The sequence below is a fragment of the Spodoptera frugiperda genome, chromosome 12, assembly GCF_023101765.2.
Source record: "Spodoptera frugiperda isolate SF20-4 chromosome 12, AGI-APGP_CSIRO_Sfru_2.0, whole genome shotgun sequence".
In the NCBI taxonomy this organism is placed as follows: domain Eukaryota; kingdom Metazoa; phylum Arthropoda; class Insecta; order Lepidoptera; family Noctuidae; genus Spodoptera; species Spodoptera frugiperda.
This window is the reverse complement of record NC_064223.1, coordinates 12,504,441-12,531,144: the sequence shown is the minus strand read 5'-3', so window position 1 is coordinate 12,531,144 and position 26,704 is coordinate 12,504,441. Positions and strand designations below refer to the sequence as shown.

The window sequence follows — 26,704 nt, the reverse complement described above, 5'->3', positions numbered from 1 at the left end:
TAAAGTTAGCGTGCCTAGTCAAGTACCCACTATTCATTAATTAAGTACCTAGCTTGAAAATTTTGTCTCAGGGGATAAACCTATCAATATTATTTGCATATGTATATGCCAATTACAGTTAATAGACTCAGTAAAATTCAAATTTAAATACCTACCTAATAATAATTCAAAACAGATTAATGCTTAGACAGCTAAGGCTAATACTTAAGCTCTGGAGAAAGTTACAACCTACATTACTAGAACAATATCATTATGTAAGAAGGTACTTGTTTACAAAATAGAAATAGATACTCTAGTACTCACGTAGGTACTGGTTGCACAGAAGGAGGCCACAAGGTAACATAACATCATAACATCATGTTACCTAACGCAGACGTCACCGGCCACTGCTCCTTTGCATCACAATGCTACGGACCTCGTTTGATGCGCAACTTTCCTTGTATGTGGTTCTACCAGTCGAGTGAAGAGATCTGATGGTGTATAGTTGCAAGATTAGGATCCTGTATCTACTTACTTGATACTTAGACAGGTATACCTTGTTTACAGACAACACAGTGCTTTCTTTTTCGACAGTCATACCCAACAAGGTTTCTCCGTTTCTCCCCATAAAATGAAAGTTTGGAGAAGTCGTTTAATATAAAGTTAATGTTTCCTGCAATCTCCGAGTCTGTTATGCACTTTAAATAACTTACTTGTATGCATTTTTACACTCTCTATTTCAAACGGAAACAAAGATGGGATGGAAAGGAGTTATTTTTAAAGTTATTGAATGCGATGCGCGACTGTACATACCCGCTATACTTTTCGTCGCTCAGTTACTGCACCATTGGACCAACATACACATGCCAATAGAAGTAAAATAGAAGTAAATGAAACAAGTCAATTAAACAAATCTTTATAATAACAATTCGTACATCAAGGTACTATTTATAAATTGGAACTACATAATAACTTTAATAATAAATATTGTAACACAATCTGCGTCCGTCACACGTCAGTATACAAACAGAAGGAAGCGGTCATTTCATAACTTCTATCAGACAACTAATCAATTTGCTAGAAGGCAAATATTCCTACTTTTATTTTCGTATAAAACTACTTAACTTACATCATATATTTTAGTATTTACAATTAATTACAGTTCGTAAGTTTAAAGTTCATAATGAATAATGTTATCGATCAGTTTAACTGATCACTATACAAAGGAGTTGAGTACAAAATGTAATCTAACAAACAATGAAATAATCACAACACTTACACACATAGTTCTCATATCGATACTACTAGCTACTTGTATTTATTTGGTAAATGGTACTCTACACCCACAGCCTGTAGCTTATTCTTTAGTTTCACAGTGTCCCAATACACCAAGACATCAACCAACTTGTTCATTTTGTAAATCGTAAGGGGCAACGTCAACGTTGTATCCCCCAAGGGGTAGGCAGAGGTGCACATTACGGCATTTTTCGTAAGTGGCATCACTGTAATAAAGCTTTTGTCGTCCATCGCAAAAACCACGATAATGTAAGACGATATAAAAGAACCTATAAGTATAATAAAGTTGAACATATTTGGCTAACGTTTATAACTGACCAGATTGTCACGCGCGGCTCCCAGCGCCGAGTGCTGTCACAACAACTGGTACTGGCGGTTGTTGGACACCGCGCCCCTCTTGAACACCGCGGGCCTGATGTGCATGGCGCGCAGCTTCTTCGGGTCTATGGTGGCGTACGCGGGGGGCAGGCTGCTGGCACACAGGGGGGCTGGATCTTCCTCCAGTAGCATCGGGGCAGAGGGGGGAGTACTGTAGTGAGTGCCCGTTATGGTGGATATTGGCTCGTTCTGCTTCGTTGGTGCATGCCCTGCTGCCGGGTGGCGCACGTGACTAGTTGGCATTGGTGCAGCGTAATTAGAAGTTGGATGAAATAAAGCAGACTGGCTCGTAGATTGCACAGGAAACGTTACAGGAGTCAGTATAGTTACTGGTTTAGTTTTAAGTTTACTATTAGATGGAGGCTTAAGGTGCTTCGTACGCTTATTTTTACTAGCTGTGACCAAGATGTGAGTGGGAATCGGACGGTTTCTCGGTGGTCTCGACTCATTATCGAAAACGATAGCGTGACTCGGATGTCCAGGATGTGGCATGAGCATGGTCGGATAGTTGGATGGTGAAGAAGGTTCACTTAAACCAGGGATGTAGTAGTGCGCCGGGTCATGGTGGCTGGCGAATAAATAACTCTCAGGTACCGGGTTGCTGTACACCGGCACTCCGACAGTGTTGAGAGCGGCCGTGAGTGGGTCAGTTTTAGCAGGACTCGCTGGATAGTAATGTTTGGTTGTAGACCCTGGTAGTGGGACATTGTTCATACTTGCGACGTTCGACGAAGTCATGGCGTTACCAATGTTACTCTTATGTTCACTTTCTGCGTATCTGTCGTGCAAAACTTTTTTCTCTGATTTACTGTCATTATCTCCTTGATTATATTTACAGGAGTCTTGAGCCGGCTTGGTATCACTCATCTCCGGGTACGTCTTGGTCCCTGCATCGTGATCCGATGTCGCGTCAGTCGGCGGCGCGGCGCCGGTCAGAAGTAGACGGTGAGGTTCATGTGGTCGGCCACCGCGGGGTTGGTCGCGTCCGTCAGCTCTTCCCCTCTGTCCTGGAAATGTATCTCTATTATACACATTTTACTGTCCTACCTGCAGCTTTAGAAGGGGTTAGTATACAGGGAGTTGAAAATTAACATTTCTGGTTTTCACCGAAGACTGTAGAATAGGGAAAGGTAACGCTGCAGTTTTTTAGAAATCTAGTTATTTAGAGATCTCCTGAGTAGACTTCTAGCTATTGTGAATGAACGTATGGAGTGAAACGCAATCGTGGCGCCATCTAGTAAATGCAAAAATGAAAAGTCATGTCGTAGATTGTTGGTAAGTGTGATGCGAGCATTATCGTACGCACGTGTGTGTGTGCGGGCGCGGCGTCGTCCCAGCTGAGCTTCTTGACCCGCGCGGGGATGGTGGCGGCCGGCCACGCCACGCCCGACCGCCCGCCCGCCGCGCGCGCGCACAGGTGGTCGCTCATCTGCGACACCGCCGCCGCTGGGGACACGCGCGCCCGCCCGCCGCGACCCGACTGACGGCCTGACGACACGCCTGGGGATGGTACATCAGTGTCACTCACAGCACTTATTTCAACTATCTATACCTAAGACACTTTATTTCTCGTTTAAAACTCACTATTCGGCTGTGCTCCTTGCGTAGCATTCTGTTGCTCTTGTTGTAAGTCCAGACTGGAGGTAGAGTTGGCAAGTATAGTGCTAGCCCCCGCACTCACACTCAGCAGTGAGCCGGACGACCCCGCGGGCCGCAGCGCCCCCGTACTCCCGCTGGTGGGTAGGGTCCCCGCCGCCCCTGTGGCCCCAGTAGACCCGGCCACGTGTGTGTTGCTGGCGGCACTGGTTGGGTGTGATGTAGGGGTGATAGGATCTGCCAGTGGCTTTTCATGCGTCACATAACCAGGGCCAGAGCCACCCGCACTGCGCTTCGATCGACGGCGCCTGCAATGTAACCATTTATTCAATTTCACACCTGCCGGTGATATTTCGCATTAGATGGATATGGATAGGTCCAGTAATAGACTTACACTCTGTAAATGTACCCGAGCAGTGCGCACACCAGCAGTGCGAGCGCGGCCAGTGCGCAGGCGAACACGGCCATGACGGGCCCCGCGCCGCCCGCACTGGCCACGCTGCCGGCTCCCCCGCCCGCCTGCAGCAAGCGCTCGCTCAGGTGCACCGTTACCGGCACCGAAGTCTAGAAACAAATACCAATTTACAAAAACTTCCGGACATGATAGTGAAAATACCTCCGGTTCCAAGTCGATATGAGTGCAATGTTCACCTGTCTGGGTGGTGCGCCCGAGTCCACGGCGGTGGCGACGACGTGCAGCACGGACGAGTTGAGCGAGCGCAGCGCGGCGCCGCGCAGGAACATGTCGCCCGACGCGTTCACGTACAGCATGCTGCAACACCAACACCGCAACGTGTAGCATGCCATTACACCGCCCACCTTGACCCGTGGTGAAGGGGACCGCTACTCAGTATCAGCTACTCACTCAGCCCCGGAGCCCCGCAGCGACAGCGTGACAGTGTCGCGCTTGTCTCCGTCGAACACGTCCAGTTTCCCGACCGGCAGCAGCTCGACGTCGTCCTGCGGATCCTCCTCCACTCGGAACTCGTACTGCGGGTATCGGAACCTCGGCTCCCATTCATTCACGTTCAGTACTGTAATGTTTATTGATGCCGTGTCGTTCTGCAACAAAAGTATTATTATAGTAGTAGAAGAGTCGCTAGTGATAGAACAAAGTGGCGAACAATTGGGAGGCCTATGTCCAGCAGTGGACTGCTATAGGCTGATGATGATGATGATGATTGAAGTTGTAGCAAACCTATTACAGACTTACCTTTGACTTAAGAAATATGTAAAAAGAAGTGTCTATCATTTCGATACTATTTTGAAGTTCTTACCGAGACACCATCGGTCACCATGACTTGGTAATGATAAGAGTCCGCAGTCTCATAGTCGAGCGGGCGGCGCAGCACCACCTCGCCTGCGCTGTTGATGGCAAACTTGTCGAGGAAGGAGCGGTCCGACACGTAGAACTGGAGGTTATTCTGAAATTGCAGAATTTGACTCTTGAACACCAGAAATCCATATGAGAAGCAAATGAAGTAAGGAAATGATGTGATATAAAGCAGCGTACGTGCGTGAGGTGTGCGGGCGGCGGCGCGGTGTGCAGCGTGAGCAGCGTGTGTCCGGGCGGCGCGGCCTCGCTGACGGCGGCGCTGTACTGCCGCCGCCGGAACCGCACGCCGCCGCCGCGCGCCACCGCACGCGCCACGCTCAGCGTCGCCAGCGCGTAGCGGTCCGAGTTGTCCACTTGTGTCGCCTGCAACAACATATTGTATTTAGATACCGTTCCACAACAATATCAACTTTCCAAAATGTCCACTAGTTTTATCAACTGAAAATACCTTAATAACAATGGTAATAGGTTGGCTTAGCTCCTCGATGAGTTGCTTGGTGGCAGTGACCTGTCCTGTATCTTTGTCCACCACCAGCAGTCGTCCATTGTCCCCGGTGGCGGAGTACTGCAGCGGTGCGTTGATACCCACGTCTTGGTCTGCGGCTGATATCGGTCCTGGTGATGTTTCTAGTATCGTGCCCTGTAAAAGAAGAAAGGAAATCATATTACGGTACCTTATAAGTTATAACCATAATTGTGACTGGTGTGGACCAGTAACATTAGAGTAATGTTTGATTCGTACTGACCTCTTTAGCATCTTCAGGTAGTGTAGCGGTGTAGTGTTCATGTGTGAACTTGGGGTTTTGGTCGTCAGCATCCAGCACTTGTACTTGCAGGACAGTGTCGTTGTGTAGTGGAGGAGTGCCAGCGTCCTGCGCGCGCAGCGTGACCGTGAAGTTGTTCAGAGTCTCGTAGTCCAACGGCTTCTTCACTACCAACACGCTGTCCAACTCATTGGAGAACCCCAAGTACTCCTGCAGAAGAAGATAGAGTTTTATATTTAGGACTTTTTGCATCTTTTCGCCATCGACCTACACGACTGTACTTCGATCCCCATCATATAGATTGTTGGCAGGCCACAACTTTCTCTCGAAACTTACTGCGTCGTACAGCAAAACAATGGAATGAGCTGGCGTCGGCGGTATTTCCGAACAGATACGACCTTCAAGAAAAGAGCGTGTTCCTATTCAACAGACTCCTCTGGTAATGTGGGTGTCCATGTGTGGCGCTGATCGCTTACCATCCGTCTGCTCGATTGCTCCCAATTCCATAAAAACGCTAAAAATCATTTCCTTTCCCTTTTACTCAGCGAAAACGAAAAATTTTATTTCTACTGCATCTTTAAAAGACCTATAGATGCTCACATGGTTGGGTCCGGGCAGCACGGAGTAGTGTATGGTGGCGTGCGGGCCGGGCTGGTCGGCGTCGAGCGCGCGCGCGCCCACCGCCACGCGCGTGCCCGGCGCCGTCAGCTCGGACAGGCGCACGCGGTACGGCGCGCCCACCCACTGCGGCGCGTTGTCGTTCACGTCCCACACGCGCACCGACACCGGGATTATGAAGCTCTGGAACGGAACAACACACTCTGTCAGAACTGCACCAAACATAACTTGTAATTTTATTATGTGCTTATAAATAAAACCAAAACAATAAATATATGAATTATTCGTAACCACGAATTAATCACGAAGCAAAAGTTACTGGTGCTCCGGAGTCTCGTCTCGAGTTACTTCAACCAACTTAATTCAAGTGTTTAACCTGCAAGTTTAATTTTAGATTAGATGCACTGCGTTAAAAGGCCCCATTGATACTGAAGTTACATGGAGCACGTCCAGAGATTATTCCAATGACCAGAATGCTCTGTCTTCCGCGACATGATAGCATAACTACTCAATTACAAAGTAGGTTTGTGTAACAGAACAATTGAACATAACTAACGGGGTCAGTGGTTCGTCTCCTGTCGCAGCGCACGTTCACGTACACGTTGGAGGGCCCGCGCTTCTCCTCGCGGTCGAGCGCGCGCAGCAGCGTCAGGTTCTTGGTGCCGGCCGCGATGCCCACGGCCGCGCCCTTCTCCTGCAGCCGCAGCGATATGTCGCCCTGCTCCTCTGCCGGGTCGCCATTCACACTGAGAGTACCTGAAACATTGAGTTTGATACATGAGCCTCGCACTGCTTGTTTACGACAACTTTACCATACATGTGTAGTTATACAATTATGGTATTTACCAATGACGCTGCCGACTGGTGTATCCTCGCTAATGAAGAAGCTCTCGACAGCCCCGCCATTCATCAGGTAGCAGCGACTGTCCTGGATAGCTGCAACACAACATCACGTTCGTTAGGAAACTATCTGACAGAACGAAGCTTGGCCGTCGCTGCATGCAAGTACATACTGGATTACCTCCGAGCCTCTCTGTGTGCGCTGCACAAACAAATGAACACACGTTTGTTATTAACACTCAGTACACACAAGTTTCGTGGTGGGTAAAGTGAGAACACGTTTCAGTTCAATACATTACCTAAATATAGAAAGCGTATGATTAATGACGAGTATATGGGCCATCAGGTATGTAAGGTCAGTGAAGTATTTAGTCAGTGTCAGTGCTGGAGGTGTATCGATGAATCTATCGGATCCAGGTCGCGGTCCCCGTCCACTTATCTATCCAGGACAGAGGGAGGAGGGCGAGGGAGGTCACTTCCTCCCTCACTACACAACGTTTACCGCCACCTTATAGATTACTTATTGACTTAAATAAATAGATATGCAAATCGTTTCGCCGTTGGACGGGGGGTTCCGGTAGTTTATGGAGGGATTTGGAACATCTACTTGACTATATGAGTCAAGTAGATATTTTGGTTCTTTTTGAGTAAGTAGGAACGTATTTAATTCTTTAAATAGTCTCTCTATTCATATCGAATGTAACGTGACCTAGTTGTTGATATAATAATATTGATCATACGTTAGATTGATATTGAACATTAGTGACTGGACGACCAAGGTCTACTCGACAAACAAATATAATATGACACCCGTGATGTAACTCTACGACTACGATGATGATTAGATCCACTCATCAAGCGATGTCTTATCAACCCTTTGATGAGTTGTCTCAAAACTCAGCAAGTATTGTATGTAAATGATTCTTACAGAATGAGTATATTGTGCAAGTGAAACACGTCGAATTTTGTGCGCAGCGAAGCATGTGATTGGTAGAGGTACTTACATTAAATACTTGATTTACATCCAAGTCAGTGCTAGCGAGGATGTTTCAGTTGGTTTCGTAACTTCCTTACACATGTGTCACGTAAGTATCGCATTCAACAAGTTCATTAGACACCGTGTTAGCGGTGTAGTACAAGAAAAAAGTGCGGATGGTATAAAAAGTGTAATGTGTGGAGGCGCCGCGCGGCGGAGCGTGGCGGCCGAGGTATACTCGGCGAGCTGGAGGACCGAGACACGAGGCGTGAGTCACCTGTACTGTACCACACGATGCACTACGCCTGGCTATACCAGCTGTACTACAGACTAGACATTTACTGAGCAATTAGGTACGTTTCTCATTGAAAAATAAGATTTGCTATCTTTCATTCGAGATGTAAATTCCAAGATATTTTTTTCGTCCGTATCACAATAATATTGAAGTTTCTATCTAAGTACTTAATGGCTCTAGAAAAAAATACTTTGGAACAATCTCGTTCCACAGCAATCAGTGTATCGCCGTATGGGTACGTACTTTCGCAGAGCATGATAATTTCCCCAGTTATTACGTTTTATATGCGACCTATCACGAATGTAACCTGTGGCACGCACTCTGCCCATAAACCACATCTTGCCTTAGTACCAGCACCTCGGACACATCCGCCGCACATCACACAATATCATTACGAACAACGCAGACTGACGCTCGCAGTAACGACCGGACAGTGAAAGTGACGCGAGAGCCGGACTAACGAGACATATTCATTTATTGTAACATTTCATTAAATTAATTGAAACAATTACACGTGCGATACGCGAGATAATGGGACCGCCATGTTGGTAAAAAGTTTTGTTTTGTAAGTGGAACTTATTGTTGCAGACTTGACGATGCCTTTCTTAATGACGAGAGAAACCCTCGAAAGGCTTTTGGGGGTAAACATTGTGGAATTCTTAACGCACTAACTACTACGATAATAAATAGACCTCGCGATGGCATCTGAATATGCACCAGAACAAAATAGATCATACCTGAATTTCATTACAAATGTAATAAATATGAAACCCAGACGTAACAATGACTACGTATGTACTACGTACAAATATCTAAATATGTAAGAAAGGCGTTTGCAATTATGGTTTTATGGCCGTGAACAGTACGTCACCTACCGAGTGACGATGTGACAAGGGTCAACGACCGACCTAGGTACTGGGTAGTTTAGCACAGCACACCATGGCGACTGCCAGTGCATCACTAGTAGGTGATGATATCAGCTGCACACCCAATTAAATTATGATGACACCTATTTAACTGCACTTATGGAATTATATTGTTTGTTTGGCCACACCTCCCGAAAGTGAATATTCGGACGTGACCACGGAACAGATACAGGATGTAATCCATTAGGTACGTGTCCCGCAGTTGAGGAAGGTTATGGTCTGTTCAATATTATGGTACGAGATAAATATCTCGTAAATGATAATGATAATGGTTATGATAATTGTACTATGATTGTATTTGTGACCACCAATGGTGCTAAATTATAATAAATATTCCAACGTGTGCGAACCTGTAATGAAACTAAGTGTAAGTGCAGTGAAACATTACGTCGGTCCGTACTACGAGCTACGGTACTGTGTACTGTGTACTACGTACTACAGCTAACTACATCGTGTGGTGCTGGCAGCCGCAGTCCTGCTCACTCACCGCGGGACTTGATCGACAGCGCTATGGCGGCGACAGTGGCGGCCGGCGCAGGCGCAGCGCTCGGCTCGCCCTCGCCCACGCGCCACGAGAGCCGCCCTGTACGGCAGTCAGTACAGTAACATGTCTACTAGTCCACAATGTCTACCAAATGTTTTATAATTATAGTAGTAGTACTGTTACATTCCACGTCAGCACCACAATACCGACACAAGTATTTCAGTAACAGCAAACAAAAAATGTGTAGCGACAGCGAACATGTTAATTCCCACGGCTGGCGCTGTCCAAACAAAATAGTGAAACAAAACGATCACAGATAAAGTACCGGCGGGCAGTGTAAGCTAATGAAACGTTTTCATGGCAGGTGCGCACGCGGCAGAGACAACTGGAGCACCGGAAGGTGGCCGCGCAATAAATCCCCCTCGCCACTTCCGGCGGGGTCGAACCAACCCGCCGCGGGGTTATACTCACTGCTCACTGATGTGGGTCGACCCCGCCAACCCCCGCCACACAGATTAACCATTGATGATTATATTAAAGTATTGACCACTATAAAATAAAGAGGTTAATGTAATTCTGTATTAAGTTATTATAGTGCGCACTTCAAATCATCACACACTACAGTCGCTCAATACACTTTGTCATAATTATATGTTGATGGACTAAGTGGATATGCGGCTATTATAATTAAGATCGCATGCAGAGGTACTTCGAACTATAATTATTATTTTAGAAGTTATTTTTTATAGTATAAGGTATAAGCCGGTAGGTAGGCGGTAGGCGCCTAGCTTCACTGACAGACAGACTGCCGGACAATTCAATTTGACGTTTCAAAAGTGCCTTATTTAGGATTAATTGAAATAAATGCCTTTGGCTTTGACTTTGAGGTCATCCAGCAGACGGATAGTTGTTGTTGTGGCTCAAATGTGTGATCAAATGTTGTTGTAGCTTTATACAATGTTCACGTACGAAGTTGTGCGAAACAATTACATGAATGTTGTGGACCGCTGGACACTGACGGAGTGACGGTTGTCCAATAAATCTTGAGTGATAGAAATCTATTAATAACTACTATTATTTACTCAAGAAAGAAAGTGTATGCGTTTTATTTTGTACTTGTTTCTCTTATTGGATCACGCTGTACTTATATTGGTACTTAACTTTCTTGGAGCAATGTATGAAATTGTGAGCACGCTCGTGCATGTTTGCATTGCCTGCACAATGACAGTGTATTCAAACTGTATGATGACTGGTAATAACGATTAATTACTATATAAGTAAGAAGTAAGCTCTGATGGGCAGATGCTCGCTTCGAGTCATTGAGGAACACCTATATTGGTTCAACTGATGATAACGAAGTACGCACAGAAAATATTTAAACTTATCTACGGCAATTACTAATCTGAACAGAATAAGTATCAGCGTTATTCATAAGATGGGTTCTTGCAGATTGACTATTTGTGGGTGAGACACATTTTCACTTACTACTGAATGTCTTTGCAGTTTCCAATAATTTCAAGGACAATTTATTGTATAAACGACGTGGACGTGACGGCACCGCGGGGAAAGGCGGACGCGGTCTCATCGAGAGATGCTATCTGGCGAATTACAGCGATTACGAGCTGGCGATAGTTTCCGATCTGATTCGTCATCTCCTGCGCCGCCGTTACTACATTAAGCGCCTTATTACCAGATAATGGACACTTGAACGTCGTATCTTTACTTTCTTCTCACAACTATTATAATCAGTTACAAACTGCCAGCCTAGTGGTATTGTTGTTGATATAGAAACTGTCTCCCTACACATACAGTCTCTATAGTCGAGTGATGTTTTAAGTTTCCGTTCGGTGTCATCTTCGCTTAAATTGTAAAATCTCCTTGCTAGGCGTGTGGAGGTGCGTGGCAAGTGGCGACGGCGGAAGCACGCATGGCGGCACTCGACCCCACCGTGCACCGGCCGCCGGCCACCGCGCCGTGCACCGCGCGCTGCGCATGCGATCCCCGGACTATTGTCACAAATTATCGAACTTTATAATACCTGATGATGCATTAAAATTTAAATAATACATATAAACTAGGTACCTAATAGTGGTACACAACACAAAACTCAATATGATCCCATTGTCCAAACTTCTCCCCATGAAAAGCTCAGTTAAATGAGTGATGCAACGTCCGAGTGTTTGCGTGCATTATTACTTTTCTCGTCAGTCCATTGCTGCGTTTATCCGTGACATGATTTTATAAATAACATGTACAAATCAATTGTGTACGCTGTCTTTTTGTAATCAACGAGAACTCATAACCGCGAAACTTATTACAAATAATTCTCCGCTCTACATTTACTAATGAAACGTCAATTAACTGCAAATAGCTGTCGCGTCTCCACCATGGATGTACAACCGTACTGCGGAGAGAGAGTGATGCGCCGGCGCACCGCGTTCGTTATGTAACGGTAATGTCAATTCAAATTAAGTTCAGAACGGATTAAGGAATTAATTTCGATTAGACATTAGTTTTGGTGTTGAACTGAATCAATTAGAGTTTAGCAATGCATTGTTTACTTAGGAAATAATAAATGTAACTGTTTACGAGAAATCATTTGAGAAATATTATCGTTTCGTACAGTGTGTCTCCAGCCTCTACGATGTGTACTCCGCTCACATAGGCGCAGGCCCAGGGTTTCTACAGCCTTGTAGTGCTGTACGGGCGTCATTACTTGTGGCCATTACTTTAAATCGCTTTAGAAACAAAAGGAAGAGTGCGTTTTGTTAGAAGCAGAATATTAACGATTTGGAGAACAATGCATTTCCGACAGCTCACTGGATGTACCGCACCTTGCTTCACCAATAATGTTACTTCAAGTACATATGTAATTGTATACATACATACATACACGCCTACCCAACTGCGTATTATGTTTACCTAGACTTAAATATTGTAAGTATGTATTTGAGTTGTTATGCGTCTCAGTGCATTTGGGATAAGCCTATGGCCTTATAACTATGCTAAACTTACTACTTCTAATTTATTAGTTGTTACCGAGAATCCTGGGCTAAAACCACTCACACAAATATTAAAATCTTTGTTACATCTGTATTTGTCATTTCATTCTAAAAAAATACGATGATCGAAATCCCGATGTACGCTATTCGATCTGGGAACCGAATTCCAGAGCATTTGTTCGACAATTACGCTCGATATCTGTTGGGGTAGTGTAATCTAATAACCTGGCCAATTAAAGTAAGTATAGGTTTAAGTATGAACAGTGAACAGTCCTCGCGTGTGTTCACTCAACGCCAGTGTATATATGTGTGTGTGTGTGTATACTTGCAGTCGAGGGAGGCTCATGAAAGTATTACGTGGTAACTTATGCAAAAATATTTTCACAACATAAATATTACAGTAGGTACCTACTAAGTAGATAGTCATTCTACTTGTCCACATAACTCACGCGCTATGTCTCCAGCTATCCTCACACACATTTTCATAAAAATTTACATAAGAGGCAGATACGTTAGTTTGTATTCTTTTCAATACCTACATGTAAACATACGCTGTACATATGTGGTGGGTGTACGTATAATTATAGCCTACATTTTGTAGTAACACCTCCACCGACCCCGTGACACACAACACCGAGCGAACACTTCGACAACATGCCCCAATTGTGACCGAAGTGGCGTGCGATCTTACTGGTATTAAACGATTTAATCGTTTCAGGAATTTAATAGTTTAACCGATAACCCGCGGTACTACTCGCCTGACCTATGTGAACTTAATTGAAGCAAGTAAACAAACCTCGCATGTTCCTCGTGTGCTGAAGTAAAGCGGTTACAGCGGGATTATTTCAGCAACCATTTGTTTTACCAATTTATGTAGAATTGCATGATGGCTGCAGATCACGCCAAGTATTAATTACAATCGCAGCGCTCTTACAAAATGACATTTACAAGTATTTAGCAAATGGCCGTAGAACAAACGATTAATTACACGTTTACATAACGTTGCAACAAATTCCGAGCATGAAGCGAGTTGCGATATTTCCCGTGGCCTGTCTTGTCGCCGTTACTCCACAAAGTGTGACTCGGGAGGAAGTCGCGGCCCGGACTACGAACAATGGACCACCGCGACTGATCGGCCGCTCGCCTACTACCCGCTCGCCGCAATGTTGCCACTTACTGTGACCACTGTCGTCTTGACTATTTGCTATGTGTGGGTGCAAGTGCACCTTCTTCGTAGGATATTGATATCTTAACTAAGCTTAGTAGTAGCAACGCTATGTTTCATTTTCGTACTCGAAATTATGTATAATGCTATGAAACCGCACTGAAGTTATGTTGCAAAAAAAATGCTCCACTATTATAGTCCGTAATAAGCAGAGGCAGTGGCATACATTGTCAGGAACAATTAAGTTAAACCCTTTAATTTACGTAAATTGTGTGTTCGAGGATCCGGTGTTGAGTCACCGCGGCGAACTGTTGCTGCAACTGTCACGGAGTGAACTAACTGTTACTGACGCAACAACAATTAGCCATTGTCCCGGTATATCACAACTGGTGGAACAGTTTCGTGCAGCGTGTGTCGTGTTCAAGGTTCACGCCTTTCTCCCAAACGAGCTCCATTAAAGAAGTACCAAGTCTTGGAGGTACTTCAAGTTTTAGGAGAAATTACTTTGAGACACGTTAACATTATAATCGACACGCACTTTTAGACAGAATAGGTCAATCAGTACCATAGTGACCCGTGGCAATTAGAAAGGGCTACTAAGACATTGTCGAGTTTCACTTAGATGATAATGTAACAATTAATGAACAATAGTAGTGTGGAGAATAACACTGAGCGTGCGGTCAACGACCCCGGCAGCAGGGAGTACCGGGCAGCACGCGACACTACACCACGGGGCCAGTCATTGCTGATACAGATTAGCGATAACACAAGCAGGAAGACGCCTGTCACCTGTACTGCAGCACTCCAGCTACTGAATCGTGTGCTGAACATCATCAGGATATGGCTTTGTCTTCTACTCTCTCTCTTACACTGCATCATTAATCATATGTACCTACCTACTTCTTCCATTTACCAATATCACACGTCATCGAGTTACAAATTCTTTCATTCAAATCATCATCATCGTCTTTCCTTCGTGTCATCAACTCATGAGTCTCGTTATGATAGATCGAGATTAATATTTTGTTTCCTAATCGATCAATTTAGATTAATTACAGTGCTAATCTGGAACTATTTTAGTACACTGTAGTGATGTAACGAATGTCATGTTTAGACATTAGCGAATGCAGTAGGGACATATTACTTACTTGCTCACCACCTACATACTTAATAGAGATATTTTGAGGAGGTATATTTCTATTACATTGAATGGTGACCTACAAACTACACGAAGCTTTCTCGCTTTTACCTGAATAATATTTTAACTTCAATTTATCCACCAATTTAAACTTTCTTTCATAAAGATTTTCTTCGCAACAAATCATGATAATGAATGAAAGGACCATTGTGTTTCGTAGCACATGTGAATAGGCAGTAAAAATAATACAATTAAATAAATGAGTTACATGACGTGCAGTAATTACAGTCCTGGACGTTGCTACGGCAGTGCTACGACGTTGCTACGTGTGTTTATCACGCGGCGCCGTAGCCTCGTAGCCGTAGTGGCCGCGGGTGGCCGGGGTCGCGGGCCGGTCAGCGAACGCGCGCCCCTCGCCAAATAAAACAACAACCCTGCACTTGTTTGAGCGGCCTCGTTTGCACGCCGGGGATTTCTTTGTCCGACACACTTCACTAATAACTTATGCATGAGTACGAGCAACACTACTCACTCACTGCAATCAGTGTGATTTGTTGGAACTCTACCTGAATATTGTACGAGTTGTACGGGAACCTACCAAATATCACTGTAACATTATAATTTTGGTTTCTGCGAAGGGTAAGCAGAGGTGTAGAATGTGGTTTTGTTGATGGCGACAACGTCAGTAACACCATGATATAATTTTCATAGGAAACAAAAACCATTCAGACAGAGTCCGAGCGAGACACTAGTGGGCAGATAGTTGTATAGATACATTCATCTTATACATACGTTCTGAAAGTAACAGAATGTACTCGCATTGTAAGCGAACACCTCGCCGGCGAGCTACATTAGAATGTGATTGCAAAAGTATGCAGCGAACTATCAAACGACTTGTTTCCTAAGGATAATTTGGTGGTGAACGTTCACCCGCACTGGCGAAAACTCATCTTCGAACTCGAACTAACCGTACAAGCAACGTTGTGAAACACTACATTTCAGACATTTTCTTAGTATTATTGAGTCCTAAAAATGAAAAGATTTTTGCTTTTCCCAACATTTTCACATATTAATCTGTAGTAAAAGCAAAGCCCGGTAACAACTAGTACTATTTATTATTGTTCGATCAATGAAGCAGTTAAACGACTTATTGTAGTGTATAACATAGTTCCAAATTACCAAATTGTATAGAGCATTGTCACGTCAATGTCATCAATAGTTGACATTAAGCAATGTAACTAATGCTATAGCAGCACACAAAACGGCAGTTAAAACAGAATAGAGCAATTTATCTATCGGGTTGCGCCGACGCAAGCGCTAGGCGCCGCTCGCCCGCTCGTTCATTGGTTGCGAAACAAATGCACACATGATACTCTGCAATACTCTTATTTCTCAGTTTCGAGTATCATTACCTTGCTATCTACGGATATTAAAGTTGTATATGTTATACCTACATAGTATTTATATTCTCTAGTGGATACTCTTTAACTGTAAGTACAATGTAAACGATTAAATAATTTTCTTCCAAATAGGAAGTTGGAGAAATAATTTCACGCGGCTGCGCTCGCACTAAACTGCAATAAAATTATTTTTCAATTTTAAAACAAATCGATTCCGTTATAACGATAGTTAACTGGTATTCGTAAGATGGTGAGTGAGGTAATATTATGTACAGGGCATCGTACTAGAGGACACTAGTACCTGTCTAGTCGTCTGAAGATCGACGGTGGGCAACAACACTCTCTAACAAAATTTTCGGTGCCTACTTATCTTGCGGATTTTATCCTTACTCTCTTTGTAAGAAGGTCGCCTTTACATTGTACAACATTAGTGTCTTTCAGCTGCTGTATAAGTGTGTACTCCACGTATTAAGATGGTACGAACCTTGTGCGTGTCCATGGTGCGCCAGTGAGAGCAGCGCGAGGCACAGGGTGAGCGCGCGCATGCTGCCGCTACCGCTGCGGAGGCATGCCCGCAGCCCCGCACACACGCTGTATACAAGGGACACATAATTAGTCAAACATGTACACACTATATTTGTAAGGAAATATTATATTACTTGCTGTACACCTTGTAGCAATACAAGGTGTACGGATCACAAAAAATATCAGTTACTGAAATTAATTAGGTAGATTCTTAATTTTAACGCACACATACTTATTATTTTTATTGCAGTTTCTAGTATTCTTTAATAAAGAAAATGTAATCGTCTAAGTAATTATGTTTTATGTGATACCAATCAGTCGGGCAATTAAACTCATGCATGTGACAGACAAGATCAAATAATTTCTGGTGACTGCAGGCACTTTCGACTTGATGATGTTCCAGCTAACGCGTGACAGTACAGTATCTACGTTAGTACCTGCCTATTGTAGAAAACTGACTGCTTAACGAGCATGCCACACATACATCGTGAAAATATGCTCCTAATGGTAACACAATAACTATAAAATGGTCGCTTTATTTCATAATCTGCAAACACGTAATGATATAACAGTGTTATCCTACTTCGTAACGCGTTCCATCGCTATCTGGCATCAACTTACAATAAATATAAATTATGTATACAGTTCGCGAGCCGAACCTCTCGGGGCTTTATTTAGAAAGCGGAAAAAAACAGCAGCATCAGTGCAACCATTGCTGGCACATTTCGCTTTCTTCAACCGTTGCTACATTTACATGTTATGTGATGCGCACATTGTTTTGGGCCTCGCACTACTGCTACACGTAGTACTCATGTACCTACCAGCCCTAATAGGCTGTCTATAGACAGCGTGTTGTCCCCTCCCTGTAACTACTGTCAAACATAGCCGCGGAATTCGAATATCATTTACCGCCTGATTACGACTGCTCATTTCATGGTGAGATTGTATCGATAAATCAGGAGAAAGCAATTTTATTAAATAGAAACTAATTGTCTTTGACTTTTGACATATCTACTACAACCATTACAGAGATCAAGAAGATTAGTTTAGTGAAAATTATATCAATTTATGATGCTTATCTTGTAGAGTATCTATGGTTAATCCAATTCTGTCGACCCGTGTCGCGTGAAAGTCCTGTTATGCCGAGAGAGTATTACGGCAGTCTCGTAACATTGAGCCTGTTATCAGCGCTGCACTTATGATGCAGCCAGCCGCGTGAGCTGGGAGCGCGGGGTCTTTGTTACTGTTAGTGACATGACACCTACTGTGTCACTGGGACATGCGCCGTGATGCGCTCGTACTAACATCATCAGTAGCTGTAGAGTTTATGGCTCATCACTAATAAGTAAAGAACCCACACTGAAACCAACTCGAGCCTTGTAGTGGCTCTAACCACTTTTAGATATTACGATACTATAGGGATGTATCAAAACGATGCGTCCATTTGAATACTGACACTTCGATTGAAATTGGTATCTACGTAATACAACAAAACTACCAAACTAATTTATAAGGTAATAAACCATTGTTGTTTAATTTAGCTGTTTGTAAAGAAGGTAGATAAAGGTACTCGTACAACAATGCCGTATCATAACCGGGTCTACAGTCTGGTGCTGGCGTCCGCTGCTCCAGTAGTCGCCGATATTATGTAAGTCAAGGGTTGCGGGGTCGAATTACACGTGAAGTTTAACTTTGTAGCATGACAATAACAAAACCTGTTGCAGGTCACACATGAGCGGGCGCAGGCGATCAAGTGACGAGGGGCGAGGTGGACAACAACTCTATCAAGCGAACAGGAATTCATTCACATAACACTTCATTACTATTGATTAATAAATAGTAGTAGTAAGTGGTGTGCTCTATGATATTAGCATGAGCACGTCAGTTAAGGTAACAGTGTTTCCGCGCGGGCTGGCACTCGCCACGCGGCATCGGTGCGCAACGCGGTCGCGACACCGCGCGGTCTTCTCGAGAGCTTATACATAATACAACAAGTGCCACTTCTACCATTATTGTTGTGTCTTAATATTCCACCTAACGTAAACTAACCTACGCCAAATGAACTAAAGCCAACAAAAAAACGAAACAAAATGAACTTTCGGGGTTGCTCGACTGACGATTAGTTTCGATTCAAAAGGGGGACCTCGACAGTCGCAGGCTGCCCCAAATTAGTACGTATAAGCAGATGAAATAGTTTAAGTTTGAGTATGTTTTTCTTCTTCTTGTGTTTTCATCGTATTAAAGTGTTGCTGGCGCTGGTCATCTGCAACCTATCCTAACTGATGAATGCGTGTGTGACGCGCGTGCTCGAACTGGGTCTGTCCGTTGCACGGCGCCGCCGTCACGGTGCTGCAGCTTGTACCCACCACTATCGCAGAGTTGTACAACTGTATGTCTATTGTCTGCTACCATAATACAATCAAACGTAAATACATTATGTTTTACCAATATGGGCATTGCTTCTCGATCACTCGATGCTCGTATTTTCATTAATAGGTAGGTATGTTATATGGCATTTATTTATTTGTGATTCCAACTAGGAATGTGCTTATTGACAACTGCCACTAGTTACAATTCCCGTGATGCTTTTGGAATTAATAATAATATTGCAGTTTATCAGTAACTACATAAAAAATACAATTAACTGTTTATGGTTGGTGTTACACAGGACAATATTAGGTAAAATATAAACGTAATTAATATTCACAGTCCACTTGTTATGATAAAGCAAAGTGACCCTGGTCTGGTCCATTCACAAGTGTAAGTTTCATACGAATAAGTTCTACACGTTGATTATAAAATTACTCAGACAGCGCAATACTGTTGCAATCGGAAACTATGGAACTAGAAAAGTCTCATAGGAAATGATGTTCGGAACAAAATAGCTAACGTTCGTAGTCTATTAAAGTAAGACAATCAACGGACAACATCCTTTCGACTTCACAATTAGCTAAACAATCGTACTAAGTTAAGTATGAGTAATTAAAACTACTGTAAAAGGACCTCCTTTCGTGAGTGTGATAGTGATTTGCTAACGACAGTAGGTCACCCACAAATAATGCTACTGCTCGACCCTCAGGAATGTTTAAGATAGTTCCAGGGTTACCCAGGATTGGTAGATGAGTAGGAGAAAGGATGTTAATCAATCAAAACTGATTGATTGGTGGCCAAGGTTTGAACAAAGATGCCATTGAGCCAAGATCATCCAAAAATGCGTTGGGTGTGTGATATCGTCAAAATCTCTAAAGGTAGGTAGTATACACATGGGTTAAGAATGGAAAATCGAGAAGTATGGTAGGAAAAGGGAGAGCTGTGTATCCAGGTTAAGGATAATACAAGAGGCTTTCAAATTAGGTAGATAAGACATTGCATTGTGGTTACTCGTAAGGTGCATGCAGTGTACAGGTAGGTGTAGGTAGGGTAGTGCGGATGCATGCCCCCTCACCGCTGCTCAAGCGTGTCTGTTTCTACTGTTCGAAGTCGTAACGGACTCCAAGGGGACAGTGAATGACTCCATCATCAAGTTACTTACTCCACGGTAGTCACTTTTGAACTCAAAACACAACTGTCAAATATTTGCACCCTTGCCTACTTCGGGGATCACAAGGCGTGACGTTACGTTGCTTAGTTTAGAAACAATTCCATCTTTTTTTTTATTATAACACAATCTTTCTCGACCGACAACTTGTTTACCACAGTGGCTTATTATACATTTTCTAAATAGTTAGTAAGAAAAATAAAAGCATAATTATGTCTAGCGGTGTGACTACTGATACCTAGTAATGAGATGATGTAGGTATTAGCTAGCGGATAAGTCTCTTAATTTTGGATAAACTGAAAACGTGCAATGATGGCCCCAACCAGGAATCAATCCCGAGAACAGTCGAGCTTGCGACTAGTCGAACAATGAGCTACAGTTTTATAAACTTATCTTGTTTTTGTTCTTGGAACCTGGCGGGTAAGTCCAACCTACTTAGTTTGGGACTCTACCGCATGTAATTAATTTAATAGATGCTTAAACTTTAGGTACGTCGTCGTAGTTAAAGATAGATATCTCAAATACATAAGGTATAATTTACTTACACGCGTTTCAAAATGTGAAGAAACAGTGCAATTTTTACGTTAGTCGGTAACTAATTACCAAACTTGAAACGAGTCACTTTACTTGAACTTCACTAATAAGTCGGATTCACAACAGGAACCTGAGATCCACAGATGTAAAGTAGTTTCAGTATATTTCAAACTTAGATGTACACACAGAGAACGCAAACGGTTGCGTTACGCGTGAGTTCGCAAGTGTCGAGCGTGGTGGCGCGGGGCACCGGCAGTGAGGTCGTGAGTAGACTGGGGCTGCACGCTCCACGACGCGGCCGCGGCAGACGGGGCGCACGCCGCGTGGGGGTGGGGACCCGCCACGGCCCGATGCCCACTTCGCGGTCTATACATCGACGTGCATCATACAATACCCAATGGTTGCATTAATCTAATTACTAATTTAATATTTTATTTCCACTGCTGCTGTTGCTACCTACTACAAAAGAAAAAGAAAATTTAATAAACAAGACAGTGTTTGTTTGTTCACACATATTAATACAGCTAGCATATTTAAAAGAAGTATCTTGACCGCCTTATTGCTTTTGGTCTTGTGGACGTAAGTTACTTACGCTGAGCGTAAAGTTCCAGGTTCCATGTTCCAGTTGACTTCCGATTTTCAGTTGTTTTATTTTTTGCTATTAGTTGTTATAATTAATTATCTTTGTGGGTCGATCAAGTAATGCACGGAAGAAAGTACATATTATTTAGGTGCTCTCTATTTTTGAAACATGTTGTGCTTTAAAGATAATGCGTATAAAGAATTTTCTACTTCTTATTTTCCCACAGTTGTCAAAAAGTCATTTGACAATTTGTCACTGTCATATGTCAACGGGAAAATAACTTCAGCTTTGCTGGAAAATGTCATTCGCCTTGTATGCATTTTGTTTTTCTTTTGTAATAAATATTAATTGGCTTGCTAAAAACAAGTAATGAGAAAAAATTAGTTCATCCTTTCAGGCAAAGTTTTTTGTAGTTAAACGTAATGTAGAAGTGGATAACAATAAATTGTATAGAGGACAAATTGGATGTGTTATAGAAATGGCCGAAACGAGTACAATGAACTCCGATAATAAAGTGGAGCAGAACGAGAAGAAACAATCCATGGAGGACATTAAGACCGAGTCGGAGGTGCAGGTGAAGCACGAGCAGTTGGAATGTGTGACGTGCGCGAGCCGCAGCCACGACTGTGTGGATATTTACTCGACGAGAACCCTCGCGTCCGGTGCCAAACTCACCACCTTCCTGCACAAGTATACGCAGACTGACCTGGCCAGCCTGCAGGCCTGCTCCAAGTACATGTGCAAGACTTGCTACGATCTCATCAACGTACTTGAGCAGGCCGAGTTAGAATACTTCAAGCTTAAGGAAACGTTCGAAGCTATCATTAGCAAGAACCCATTGTTCGAGTCGCACGGAGCCCAGCCGGTCAAGCTGACCGCCGTGAAAGCAGAGTTCGAGTGTGATGACGACGATGATGACTATGTGTGCGACAATTTGGATGGAGATGATTCAGACGACGAACCACTGGCCACACAGAGCAAACGAAAGAGATACAAACTCGAAAAGAAAAAGAAAAAAGTATCTTCAAACAAACGTAAAAGTAAAGCTAACAGTGACAGGTAACTTGATATACATATCTCCTGAACTTGAGAAACTGGGATTTTAGTGACAAGTGGTAAACATGAACCATTCCATCAATGTTACTCCAGTTTCTAGACAGCATTAGTGTGGAAACTAACATGTTTGTTGTTGATATGTGACAGATTGATAATATTGTATTAGGGAATAGTAGTGGAAAATGTTCTGTAATAGAGATGTCAGTACTTGTTAAGTGGTGCAATACAATTGGTTATACAGTGTGTCATCTTCCTGTTCCAGCTGGAAGTGTGATGAGTGTGGAGTGAAGGGATCGTCCGGAGGAGAGGTGGGGCTGGCCGCGCACAAGTTGGCCGTGCACACACTGGACGACACCGCCACCGTGCTGCCTGAGGTCAAGATTGAGAACTCTGCTGAAGGGTAGGCAAATTAATCCCAATTTGAATTACAGTAAAACAAGCATCATTTTATTAAATACAATTTAAGAATAGAAATAACTTAAATCTATAGTTTTGTAAGAAGATTCTCATACAAATGTCTAACTTTTTAACATGATTTAGTTAACATACAAGTAACTGTGTAATGTTGTTTTCAGATCACAAAGTCCTTTGTATAACAATGGCTACGGGAACTGCCTCAAAGTGGAGATAGACAACTGTGATGACTATAGTTTAGCTGTGGATGACCTTAGCAATGACGCACAACCTGTGAAGAAGAAACTCCTTGGACGGCCGGTCAAGACAAAAATGAAAACTGCACAAACAAGGAGTAAAAAGGTGAAAGTCATCCACCAGTGTGACCAGTGTGATGCTAAGTATTCTTCATTAGGTGAGTTCTGATCTTAATCTTTTTTAAAAACGTCCTCCCTCATCCTTCTCCTTACATAGTGGATTCATTTGCAAACATGAGCATTACTAATGTTGCCTAAAAGTTTGTGAAACTATTTTGGTGTCTATCAGTTAACAGGGAAAGGCTATTCTACCTATATGTTATGAATTACTAAGTCACTATGCATAGAACTTGTTGTGTTTGTTTGCACAGCTCGGTTGGAGCAACATAAACAGAAGCACGACGGGTCGAAGCCGCCGTACATCTGTGAGGTCTGCGGCGCGCACTACAAGCACAAGCGGGCCTGCGACATACACATCGCATTACATAAAGGTAACTTTATAAAATTCTATTCTTTCCACTCATATTTTGTTTGTTGTTTTGTCTCTTCATTCCACTGTTCTCTAGGACTGTTTAAGTTTCTTGTTCGAATAATTGTAATTCATAACAAGTGCTTGAGAAATATTTAGAATAGTTATTTTATTTTGTTGTTAGATAAGGACATAACATTGTGTTATATTGAATAGCGCATTTCTGAGATTAGAAAAGTACATTCGACAAAATTGAATCATGACCCATTCAAATTGACCAAATGTGGTTTGTGTGGTCTGCATTAAATTTTAATTTTCTTGTCTTGCTTAATTTCAGGTATAAGTGATTGGAAATGTGAAGAGTGCAATAAGTTGTTCCCGTCCAAGAATGCGCTGCAGAGGCATAATAATATACACACTGGCAAGTTGAACTATCAGGTAGGTGCAGACTCCCCGATGTTAGAGGTAGTGTCGATGGTACAAGCCAGGTGAAGCAATGTGTGTGTTTGTGTTCCAGTGCGACCTGTGCGGGAAGTCGTTCATCCACACGTCGTCGTTCAAGATGCACAAGTTGTCCCACTCGGGGCTGAAGCCTCACGCGTGCGACGTGTGTGGTCTGGCCCTGATGACCCGCTCGCACCTGAAGCGCCACAAGCGCGTGCACAGCGGGGAGAAGCGCCACGAGTGCGCCGTCTGCGGCAAGCGCTTCTCCGAGCGATACAACCTCGCCGCGCACAGCAAGTCGCACGACGCCAGCGACACCGCGCCCGCCGCGCCGCGCAGACATCTCTTCCGCTGCCCCTACTGTCCCGAGAGATTCGAACGACGGTCAGTATTCGGAACTTTCTTTAACATTTCCTGAAACCTTTACTCAAACCTAAACATTGTTATTTGCGACCAATAAAAAAACACCTAACCGCAAATTCAAAAACAATTCAGTCGCTATTAGTGTAAACATACTTAATGATGATGTGATGACGAACTACTCGTCGTCAAAATGGGTCATGAATCAATTTTGTTGAATGTACTTCAACCGCTCCGTACTCAGGCGTGACTGTTCAAGGGAGTCTCGATACATGTATCGAATGAACTATGTGTAGGCTGATCGCAACTATGTCACGTACGTTCACGCTGAGATCTTTGAATCATGTTCATATAGGTACTTTTAACAAATATATGATGATGATATAATGAAGCATCAATAAACACGTAATTGTTATGTTTACATCGAAATTCAAAGTCAGCATAACACAAATGGCATACGGTGCAAGGTTACGTGAGCCAGCTGACTTTTTGTTGACTTTTTCGCTGACAACAGGGAAACATCGGTCAACAACTCCGGTTACGTCACGATATCAAACTACCTATGAACTACCTACAGACGTGACCTACGGAATGAGTCACTGACGAAGAATGTCTTGTTTATAAGTTGTGTGTGAAATGCAAAAGTGTATTAAATACACTGTTTGTTTTTCATTTGTTTATCTTTCATTCACGTGACTGACGTCGCGAGTCGCGTGTATAGCGATTTTATAGGTAGCTATGGTAATGGTATTATTTTCGTTTATAAGATAGATAGGAGGCTGGAGTATGTTTCTTATATGGTCGGTATTGAATAACAACGCGGTTGTCCCCGTGCAGCTACATGTTGGAGCGCCACGTGTCGTGCGTGCACGGGCGGACCCTGGAGCGTCCCCCGCCGACGCCGCGCAACACCATGAGCAAACTGCTGAAGGCGCAGGCACAGCGCGCACTGCCGCATCACGCGCCCGTCGCCACCGCGGCGCTCGCCAACGGACAGAGTAACTATTGCATTATTTACTCATATACCTGTTACTGCTTATACACATTATTCCCTTTCGCATAAGTAACGTATGTAGATTGGTTGGTCAAGAGTTCTTATCAAAATGTAATAGCATAACATGATGCTACCACATAAAGTTGAAAGCGTCTGTTATATTTTAATTTTATGGTTTGTGCAGATGCCGATACGAAAGACGATCGAAGCTCAGACTCCCGGACGACACCCATCACTCCTCAAAAACTAATCGCACAATTATGTAAGTATTTGGTAATTTGATACAAGCTAATGAAAATGGATATTAGTTCGCAGTGTTAATGTATGCGTGTAATGTTCCAGCGTCGACTAGCTCGGTGGTGGGCGGCGCGTGGGGCAGTACGTACGCGGCCGAGTTCCTGCGACACGAGTACCCACACTGACACACGCACACACACACACCTGTACATCACACACACATCACTTCTGTGTAGCAATATCTAACAGTTGTCAGCTACTGGGACATGTACCCGTTCTTGATTATAGGTAACTCACAACAATTCGCCCATCTGTTACTTAGGTAGGATTGGATATGAATAATATGTAAATGGATCAAAGTGCAGTATTCTCACAAAGAATAAAGAGATTAAAAATAAAAATACTGCAACCGTCAGTAAGTGTTATGTTACAGGAGATCCGGTGTCTGAACTATGTAGTAGTTGCACAAACATGTAATTAATTATATGCTATGCAGTGTTAGCATCACAAGTATATAGTTTGCCCTAAACATTCAATGATGACTGATAGAATCTCCATTAGGTAATGACTTGTACTGAACAATTTACTATATTTACACATGTAGGTACACAACTAGAACAAATGAGATAATTTAAACAAATTCTTCCAGTTAACTCAAGTCTTGCATGAAATGATATAATATCCAAATGTAAATACTTAGTATAGCCAACCTAAACACAACTAGACTAGACAAATATTATTTACCTTTAACATATTATATTGTAAAAATATTATAAATATATTACTGTTTAAGTATATTGTACTATAATGTTATAAAAATATTTTTATACTAAACACACCCTGGATTAGTTTCATATAAGCAAAAGCATTGTATTGTCATCAGATTTACTTTAAACTAAGCATTTGTATTATATTTAATTAATATACTTACTTACAGTTAATTAACTGGATTGTTTTTTTTTTATTGTGTTTACAATTGGTGTACGTGTTACGTTTTGATAAGGCAGCCTACTCCTTGACTCCTTCAAACAATAAGAAGCGTTATACTGTTACGTTTCCTCATAGAGTTAGAGCGAGGTCCAGGCACCAGGGTTGCGACGACGTACGACGTCGTAGCTGCG

The 26,704-nt window shown here is 43.1% G+C and overlaps 2 protein-coding genes across 4 annotated transcripts; one reads left to right on the top strand and one right to left on the bottom strand.

Annotated features, from left to right (window-relative positions):
* Positions 1–883: 883 nt before the first annotated feature.
* Positions 884–21,217, bottom strand: LOC118262912 (protocadherin-16). Of its 3 annotated transcripts, XM_035574574.2 has the most exons (17): positions 20,802–21,217; positions 16,678–16,784; positions 9,492–9,587; positions 6,989–7,009; positions 6,814–6,903; positions 6,524–6,723; positions 5,950–6,150; positions 5,332–5,559; positions 5,034–5,225; positions 4,763–4,948; positions 4,527–4,673; positions 4,115–4,311; positions 3,901–4,021; positions 3,644–3,813; positions 3,238–3,557; positions 2,960–3,153; positions 884–2,655 (listed from the first exon to the last, which is right to left on the bottom strand). In XM_035574574.2, exons 2-17 carry the CDS (start codon positions 16,736–16,738, stop codon positions 1,630–1,632), a joined length of 3,450 nt encoding a protein of 1,149 aa, XP_035430467.2. In that variant the 5' UTR covers positions 16,739–16,784; positions 20,802–21,217; the 3' UTR covers positions 884–1,629. The 3 variants fall into 3 exon arrangements, with proteins under 3 accessions (XP_035430467.2, XP_035430469.2, XP_035430470.2); XM_035574576.2 differs by lacking the exons at positions 6,989–7,009; positions 9,492–9,587 and having other exon boundaries at positions 20,802–21,214; XM_035574577.2 differs by lacking the exons at positions 6,989–7,009; positions 9,492–9,587; positions 16,678–16,784; positions 20,802–21,217 and adding an exon at positions 7,812–8,731.
* A 424-nt stretch (positions 21,218–21,641) lies between these two features.
* On the top strand, positions 21,642–26,528 carry LOC118262909 (zinc finger protein 93). The gene is made up of 9 exons (XM_035574567.2): positions 21,642–22,432; positions 22,692–22,829; positions 23,005–23,237; positions 23,451–23,570; positions 23,886–23,986; positions 24,066–24,376; positions 25,190–25,350; positions 25,531–25,608; positions 25,689–26,528. Exons 1-9 carry the CDS (start codon positions 21,852–21,854, stop codon positions 25,766–25,768), a joined length of 1,803 nt encoding a protein of 600 aa, XP_035430460.2. The 5' UTR covers positions 21,642–21,851; the 3' UTR covers positions 25,769–26,528.
* Positions 26,529–26,704: the final 176 nt, after the last annotated feature.

Excerpts from the sequence above, each read along its gene's own strand:
- LOC118262912 (XM_035574574.2), bottom strand. The coding sequence starts at position 16,738 with ATGCGCGCGCTCACCCTGTGCCTCGCGCTGCTCTCACTGGCGCACCAT. Across the intron at positions 6,904-6,988 it reads GCACACAGAGAGGCTCGGAG|CTATCCAGGACAGTCGCTGC; the intron begins GTAATCCAGTAT and ends GTTGTGTTGCAG. Across the intron at positions 4,674-4,762 it reads CGCCCGCACACCTCACGCAC|AATAACCTCCAGTTCTACGT; the intron begins GTACGCTGCTTT and ends CTGCAATTTCAG.
- LOC118262909 (XM_035574567.2), top strand. The coding sequence starts at position 21,852 with ATGGCCGAAACGAGTACAATGAACTCCGATAATAAAGTGGAGCAGAAC. Across the intron at positions 23,571-23,885 it reads ACACATCGCATTACATAAAG|GTATAAGTGATTGGAAATGT; the intron begins GTAACTTTATAA and ends GCTTAATTTCAG. Across the intron at positions 25,609-25,688 it reads AAAACTAATCGCACAATTAT|CGTCGACTAGCTCGGTGGTG; the intron begins GTAAGTATTTGG and ends GTAATGTTCCAG.